Source organism: Salvelinus alpinus, chromosome 10 (assembly GCF_045679555.1).
Source record: "Salvelinus alpinus chromosome 10, SLU_Salpinus.1, whole genome shotgun sequence".
NCBI classification, from domain to species: domain Eukaryota; kingdom Metazoa; phylum Chordata; class Actinopteri; order Salmoniformes; family Salmonidae; genus Salvelinus; species Salvelinus alpinus.
This window is the reverse complement of record NC_092095.1, coordinates 18,344,496-18,353,434: the sequence shown is the minus strand read 5'-3', so window position 1 is coordinate 18,353,434 and position 8,939 is coordinate 18,344,496. Positions and strand designations below refer to the sequence as shown.

Here is an 8,939-nt window from a genome sequence, read left to right as displayed (position 1 = left end):
ATGTTGCTTCAATATATCCACATAATTTTCCTGCCTCATGATGCCATCTATTTTGTGAAGTGCACCAGTCCCTCCTGCAGCAATGCACCCCCACAACATGATGCTTCCACCTCCGTGCTTCACGGTTGGGATAGTGTTCTTCGGCTTGCAAGACTCCCCCTTTTTTCCTCCAAACATAACAATGGTCATTATGGCCAAACAGTTCTATTTTTGTTTCATCAGACCAGAGAACATTTCTCCAAAAAGTAGCTTTGTCCGCATGTGCAGTTGCAAACCGCACATGCTCCCAAGGATGAACCAGACTTGTGGAGGTCTACAATTTTTTTTCTGAGGTCTTGGTTGATTTCTTTTGATTTTCCCATGATGTCAAGCAAAGAGGCACTGAGTTTGAAGGTAGGCCTTGAAATACATCCACAGGTACACCTCCAATTGACTGAAATTATGTCAATTAGCCTATCAGAAGCTTCTAAAGCCATGACATCATTTTCTGGAATTTTACAATCTGTTAAAAGGCACAGTCAACTTAGTGTATGTAAACTTCTGACCCACTGGAATTGTGATACAGTGAATTATAAGTGAAATAATCTGCCTGTAAACAATTGTTGGAAAGATTACTTGTGTCATGCACAAAGTAGATGTCCTAACCGACTTGCCAAAACTATAGTTTGTTAAAACTTCTTATGGCTGCAATCCCGTTAACGCGATGATATGACAACAGCCAGTGAAAGTGCAGGGCGCCAAATTCAAACAACAGAAATCTCAAAATTCAAATTCCTCAAACATACATGTATCTTATACCATTTTAAAGGTAATCTTGTTGTTAATCCCACCAAAGTGTCCGATTTCAAATAGGCTTTTCAGCGAAAGCACCACAAACGATTATGTTAGGTCACAGAATCACAGACAAAACACAGTCATTTTTCCAGCCAAAGACAGGAGTCACAAAAATCAGAAATAGAGATAAAATGAATCACTAACCTTTGATGATCTTCATCAGATGACACTCATAGGACTTCATGTTACACAATACATATGTTTTGTTCGATAAAGTTAATATTTATATCCAAAAACCTCAGTTTACATTGGCGCCATGTTCAGAAATGCCTCCAAAATATCCAGAGAAATTGCAGAGAGCCACTTCAAATAACATAAATACTCATCATAAACTTTGATGAAAGATACATGTTTTACATAGAATTAAAGATACACTTGTTCTTAATGCAACCGCTGTGTCAGATTTCAAAAAGCTTTACGGCAAAAGCACAATATTCAATAATCTGAGAACAGCGTTCAGCCACAAAAGCAAGCCATACAGTTACCCGCCAAATTGTGCAGTCAACAAAACTCATAAAAAGCATTATAAATCTTCACTTACCTTTGCTGATCTTCGTCGGAATGCACTCCCAGGACTCCCACTTCCACAAGAAATGTTTGTTTTGTTCGGTAATGTCCATCATTTATGTCCAAATAGCTATTTTTGTTAGCGTAAACAAATCCAACGTCAGGAAGCGCGTTCACTAAAAGCAGACGAAATGTCAAAAGGTTCCGTAACAGTCAGTAGAAACATGTCAAACAATGTATTGAATCAATCTTTAGAATGTTTTTAACATAAATCTTGAATAACGTTCCAACCGGAGAATTACATTGACTTCAGATGTGCGATGGAACAGAGCTCCCTCTCATGTGAACGCGCATGGTCAGAGCATAGTCAGGTCATGATAGACCTGACTAATTCCTGTCTCCTTCAGCCCCACTTCACAGTAGAGGCATCAGACAAGGTTCTACAGACTGTTGACATCTAGTGGAAGCCGTAGGAAGTGCAAACTCATCCATATCTCACTGTGTATTCAATAGTGTCTTGGTTGAAAATCGACCAACCTCAGAATTCCCACTTCCTGTTTGGATTTTTTTTTTGCCTTCCATATGAGTTCTGTTATACTCACAGACATCATTCAAACAGTTTTAGAAACTTCAGAGTGTTTTCTATCCAATACGAATAATAATATGCATATATTAGCAACTGGGACTGAGGAGCAGGCAGTTTACTATGGGCACCTCTGGGCACCTTTCATCCAAGCTACTCAATACTGCCCCTGCAGCCATAAGAAGTTAACAAGAGATTTGTGGAGTGGTTGAAAAACGAGTTTTAATGAGTTCAACATAAGTGTATGTAAACTTCCGACTTCAACTGTAGATTTTTTCTCTTCCTGCTGACCTGCAGGTGATGGTGAAACTGCGTGTTCCCATGACAGCCGGCCGTTCCCTCCCCTCCTCCCCCCTCCCCCTCTCCCTGGCCCCCCCGGCCCCTCACAGACAGATCTACCTTCCTCCCCCCTCCTCCTCTTCTTCCTATGAGGACAGACCCATGCTACCTCCACGCTCCCCCATCCCACCCCTCCGCTCCTCCAAACACATTTCCCTAGGTGAGAGGGATGACACGCCCCCTCAGATCCCTCCCAGAGACCACGCCTTCTCTCAACCCTCCTCACGCTCCGCCTCCCCCCTTCCTTTAGTTCCTCCCCTCTCTGTCTCCCCTCTCTCCTCCTCCCCCCTTTGTCTCCCCCCCCCTCCCCTCTCCGTCTCCCCTCGTCAGAGGACAGGGCTGTATGGTGTTGTTGGTCCTCTCGGCTCTCTAGTCTCCTCCTCCCCCTCTTCCTCTCCTCCTTCCTCCCTCTATTCCTCCAGGCTCACTGCTGCCCCTCCTCCCAGCGCTTCATTGGATCCCCTTATTGACAGCTCTCAGAGTTCTGAACGCCCCGCCTACCTGGAGAGATATGGAGCTGCCAAAATGGCCACTGTCCGACCCATGATGAAACAGCAACCAGGCGGGGGTGGGGCAAGGCCTAACACCTCTTTCAACAACAACAACCACAGGACTCAACATTTAACTACAGCTCCCAGCAGGCAACGGGAGAACAGCCTCATTCAGGTTAGAGATGTTCAGAACAAGCAGTGTAGAATGAGGCTGCATTCAATTGCTCTTTGTGTTTACCTGTTTATCTTGTCAGAAATACATTTAAATGCTTTTTGAAGTCGCAAAACTTCGGAACCTAATGAGATCCTAAAACTGTGTCTGTGTGTGTGTGTGTGTGTGTGTGTGTGTGTGTGTGTGTGTGTGTGTGTGTGTGTGTGTGTGTGTGTGTGTGTGTGTGTGCGTGCGTGTAGGTGCAGGGGGCAGTGCATGGTGTGACAGCAGAGGAGTGTGAAGTGGCTCTGGAGACTCACAGCTGGAACATCCCTCAGGCAATATGCCAACTAAAGGTACACACATACAGACACACACACACACACTCTCTCTCTCTAAGATCTCTCTCTAAGATCTCTCTCTAAGATCTCTCTCTAAGATCTCTCTCTCTCTCTAAGATCTCTCTCTAAGATCTCTCTAAGATCTCTCTCTAAGATCTCTCTCTTAGATCTATCTCTAACATCTCTCTCTCTCTCTAAGATCTCTCTCTAACATCTCTCTCTCTCTCTAACATCTCTCTTTCTAACACCGCTCTCTTTTTAAGATCTCTCTCTAACATCTCTCTCTCTAACATATCTCTCTCTTTTTAAGTACTCTCTCTAACATCTCTCTCTCTAACATCTCTCTCTCTAAGATCTCTCTCTAACATCTCTCTCTAACATCTCTCTCTAACATCTCTCTCTAACATTTCTCTCTCTAACATCTCTCTCTCTAACATCTCTCTCTCTAACATCTCTCTCTCTCTCTCTCTGTTATAGGTAGAACAGTTGTTTCGCCTGGGTCTGCGTTCTAGATCAGAGTGCCAGGTGGTTCTAGAGCGTTGCCAGTGGAACCTAGAACAGGCAAGCATCCTGCTTCTGGACTCTTATGGGAAAGTAGGCTGAGACAGACTCCAGAACTACTGACCTTTAACCCCACAGACCTAAACCTACAGACAGGAAACCACAGACATTCCCCTATAATTACAGACATTTAACCCTACAGACCTAAACCTACAGACAGGAAACCACAGTCATCTCCCTATAATTACAGACCTTTAACCACAGACCTAAACCTACAGACAGGCAACTACAGACATTTTCCTATAATTACAGACCTTTAACCACAGACCTAAACCTACAGACCGGAAACTACAGTCATCTCCCTATAATTACAGACCTTTAACCACAGACCTAAACCTACAGACCAGCCCACCTGTGTACTAGAGAACTCTGACAATCAGGTGAAGCTAGTAACGTTAGCTGACTGAGGGCGTGCCATAGAAATATACTTCATAGAACAGACATGGCTGAGTCCTACGAAGGGAAACACTGGACAAGCAACCGACTGCATGCTCAGTAGTTAAGTTATTATATAGTTATATTATTTAGTTATTAATCATATATATATATATATAATTGTTAGTATTACACAGTCGCTCACAGGGTCAAATATGAAGTCTGAATATTTATTGTTTGGATGTCTAGGGATTATTTATGTTGCTGTAATGACTTCATGCGTGCGTGTTTGTGTTTGTGTGTGTGTGTGTGTGTGTGTGTGTGTGTGTGTGTGTGTGTGTGTGTGTGTGTGTGTGTGTGTGTGTGTGTGTGTGTGTGTGTGTGTGTGTGTGTGTGTGTGTGTGTGTGTGTGTGTGTGTGTATGTGTGTGTGTGTGTAAATACCTGCTGTAAATGCTGCTGATTGTACTGGTGATGATCTGCTGTGATCAGGGATATAAACCACATTCTGCTGTACCTGTAGCACTTTACATGACTTCAACACTGAGTCCACGTGTAGTGTCCTGCACGGATGTAACGTGTCATTGGAAAGTAGGATGATGTTGTTGTATTGTAGATAATGTACTATTGTAATGTTAATATTACATGGAATACAAGTATATATGTGTTGATAAGTCCTGTAAACGGTATAGTGTTTAATGGTGTGTGACAGACAGAAGATTTTAAGATGATAAGAATAATGATAATCATGAAGATGCTGTGTGTGCTTGTGTGTGTGTGTGTGTGTGTGTGTGTGTGTGTGTGTGTGTGTGTGTGTGTGTGTGTGTGTGTGTGTGTGTGTGTGCGTGTGCGTGTGTGCGTGCGTGCTGGCTCTTGCTGGTAGTGCTATAAACTGATGGTAGTAATATTGGCTGGAGGACAACAGATCTGTAATACAACACATCTGATATTTTGTAATAAACTGATTTTTGGATCAACTCTGGATTATATTTTGGTTTCCTGCTTGTTTCAAACACACAGAATAACAAACAATCAACAAGACAATAGAGAAAGGGGGATGATGAGAGAGAGAGAACAAAGAAAAGGGTAAGAGAGAGAAAGAGAAGAGAAACAGTAGGAGTTCGAGAGAGAATGAAGGAAAGAGAAAAAGGAGAAAGTGACTCATCCTTGAACTGGACAGAAATCGATGGGATCAAGTGGAGGGGAAAATGTCTTCCCTGAGGAAGGGAAGGAGAGAGGAGAGAGGGGGAAGGAGAGAGGAGAGAGGGGGAAGGAGAGAGGTTAGAGAGGAGAGGGGGGAGGGGGAGAGGTTAGAGAAGAGAGGGGGAAGGAGAGAGGGGGGAAGGAGAGAGGTTAGAGAGGAGAGGGGGGAAGGGGAGAGGTTAGAGAAGAGAGGGGGAAGGAGAGAGGTTAGAGAAGAGAGGGGGGAGGGAGAGAGAGGAGAGGGGGGAGGAGAGCGGTTAGAGAAGAGAGGGGGGAAGGAGAGAGGTTAGAGAAGAGAGGGGGGAAGGAGAGAGGTTAGAGAAGATAGGGGGGAAAGGGGAGAGGTTAGAGACGAGAGGGGGGAAGGAGAGAGGTTAGAGAAGAGAGGGGGGAAGGAGAGAGGTTAGAGAAGAGAGGGGGGAAGGAGAGAGATTAGAGAAGAGAGGGGGGAAGGGGAGAGGTTAGAGGAGAGAGGGGGGAAGGAGAGAGGTTAGAGAAGAGAGGGGGGAAGGAGAGAGGTTAGAGAAGAGAGGAAGAGGAGATGTCAGGGAGGAGGGAAGAAGGGGGAGAGGGAGGAAGAGGAGGACTAGAAGTGAGGAGTGGAGGAGGGAAAAAGTGGGAGAGGGAGGAAGGCTTAATGGGGCTGGGTTTACCTCTACAGTTCTTGAAACCATCACAAACACCACCCGCATACAGACACCACACACACACACCACCCACACACACCAAATGAGAGAGGGGGAGCAGGTAAGATAGAAATGGTGAAGTAGTAATCGTTCTTAGTATATCTACTGCTGTACGTATCATTCTTAGTATATCTACTGCTGTACATATCATTATTAGTATATCTACTGTACTGCTGTACATATCATTCTTGGTATATCTACTGCTGTACATATCATTCTTAGTATATCTAGGGTACTGCTGTACATATCATTAGTATATCTACTGTACTGCTGTACATATCATTCTTAGTATATCTACTGCTGTACATATCATTTTTGGTATGTCTACTGTACTGCTGTACATATCATTCTTAGTATATCTACTGCTGTACATATCATTATTGCTATATATACTGCTGTACATATCATTCTTAGTATTTAAACTGCTGTACATATCATTCTTAGTATATCTATTGTTGTACGTATCATTCTTAGTATTTAAACTGCTGTACATATCATTCTTAGTATATCTGCTGTACTGCTGTACGTATCATTCTTTGTATATCTACTGCTGTACATATCATTCTTAGTATATCTACTGATGTACATGTCATTCTTAGTATATCTACTGTACTGCTGTACATATCATTCTTAGTATATCTACTGCTGTACATATCATTCTTAGTATATATACTGTACTGCTGTACATATCATTCTTAGTATATATACTGTACTGCTGTACATATCATTTTTGTATATATACTGTACTGCTGTACATATCATTCTTAGTATATCTACTGTACTGCTGTACATATCATTCTTAGTATATCTAGGGTACTGCTGTACATATCATTCTTGGTATATCTACTGCTGTACATAGCATTCTTAGTATATCTAGGGTACTGCTGTACATATCATTCTTGGTATATCTACTGCTGTACATATCATTCTTAGTATATCTAGGGTACTGCTGTACATATCATTAGTATATCTACTGTACTGCTGTACATATCATTCTTAGTATATCTACTGCTGTACATATCATTTTTGGTATGTCTACTGTACTGCTATACATATCATTCTTAGTATATCTACTGCTGTACATATCATTCTTAGTATATATACTGTACTGCTGTACATATCATTCTTAGTATATCTACTGTTGTACGTATCATTCTTAGTATATCTACTGCTGTACATATCATTCTTAGTATATCTACTGTTGTATGTATCATTCTTAGTATATCTACTGCTGTACATATCATTCTTAGTAATATCTACTGTACTGCTGTACATATCATTCTTAGTATATATACTGCTGTACATGTCATTCTTAGTCTATCTACTGCTGTACATGTCATTCTTAGTAATATCTACTGTACTGCTGTACATATCATTCTTAGTATATATACTGCTGTACATGTCATTCTTAGTATATCTACTGCTGTACATATCATTCTTAGTAATATCTACTGTACTGCTGTACATATCATTCTTAGTATATATACTGCTGTACATGTCATTCTTAGTCTATCTACTGCTGTACATGTCATTCTTAGTATATCTTGTGTAAACTCATCCGGTGTATATACGTATATATTGCGTTTGGATTAATTTGGGTTGTTAATTGGATTTCTTGTAAAAAAAAATAATAATAATACCTGGATTGTTTGTGTACTTGTTGGACATTTTACTGCATTGTTAGGAGCTAGTAACATAAGTATTTCGCTGCACCTGCTATATTATCTGCTAAACTATTTACGCGACCAATAAACATAGATTTTATTTGTTACGTTTCCCAGCAAGAAAATGAAAAATTGTCGCTCAAACAGGAGGAACTAACAAAGCATCACTGACAACAACCAAAACAAAGTGAAAGACACTTATGGGGTGTCCACTGAAAGTTGACTAACAACAACAACTGGGTCCTAAAAGACACCCACCCTGAGCGCCCACTAAATTTGCCCAAGAAGAGGCAAACAAAAGAAAAACCCACACCAAACTTAAAGACAGGAAGCAAAACAAAAGAAAACAGGGAAGATCAAATAAAGGATTGTTTTTCTAGAAATCAAATAGGGAGAGCCAAATAAAGGTGTTAACAGTCCACGTCTCTCAAGACCACTGGAGCACAAATGTCTCGTGGCCATTTTAGGGATGTGGCAATCCGTTCAGAGTAAAATATACATCCAGCTCCTTTTTATTGAAAGGCGGTACAAGTCGGCTGTTCCGACCAAGATCAAACTCTGCTGAGGGTGCAGGACGGCCTGACTGGATTCAGAGTGCTTCCAGATCTATCTCTTACTCGAATGGCATGCTCACTTTCCTTGTTCCCTTTCCTTGTGCTCAAGTGCTAATTTCTGTCGTTACTATTTTGCCTTTAGTTCTACCAATCGCAGTTGAGGTGTACTCTACCACCCGTAGGGACTCTTCATCAGCCTCCCTCTCCGGGAGGATCTCCTCCTCCACCAAAGCAGTGTAAACTATATACTGCTTTCAAATCAGCATGTGCAACTTTGATATCATAATGATTCGCCTTCGTACATTTATATAGCATGTCCCATGTAGGGGTTTTCCACAAATGCTTTTTAACTTAAAGTCCATGTTTAAAAAAAAAAAAAAATATTAGCCTGTGTGTTTATGCAACCTTGAAAATGCTTCCACCAATCTTATAACCCCTTTGGGTGGATGTCAGTCACCCTGAAGAAGGCACAGTGATGCGGAAACGTTGGTGATTTACCCAATAAATTATTGGGAGTTTATATATAGAGTGTGTGACTGTCTTTGTTTTTATAGCTTATAGTTTTTTCGCCGTTAGTCAGCACCTCTACATCAAATAATTTTCTCTGGGTGTGCGCCAGTTCATGTTTTTTATGTGGCAGAAACTCTACCA

The 8,939-nt window shown here is 41.6% G+C and overlaps 1 protein-coding gene across 4 annotated transcripts in view; it reads left to right on the top strand.

Annotated features, from left to right (window-relative positions):
- The window catches only part of LOC139531622 (activated CDC42 kinase 1-like), an 18,326-nt gene extending 13,156 nt beyond the window's left edge, over nt 1-5,170 (top strand). For all 4 annotated transcript variants that reach the window (XM_071328241.1, XM_071328239.1, XM_071328240.1 and 1 more), the window contains exons 17-19: nt 2,222-2,929; nt 3,166-3,261; nt 3,724-5,170. In XM_071328241.1, coding sequence (XP_071184342.1) covers nt 2,222-2,929; nt 3,166-3,261; nt 3,724-3,849 — 930 coding nt within the window. In that variant the 3' untranslated portion in view covers nt 3,850-5,170. The remainder of the gene's footprint in view (nt 1-2,221; nt 2,930-3,165; nt 3,262-3,723) is intronic.
- The last annotated feature ends 3,769 nt before the right edge of the window (nt 5,171-8,939 follow it).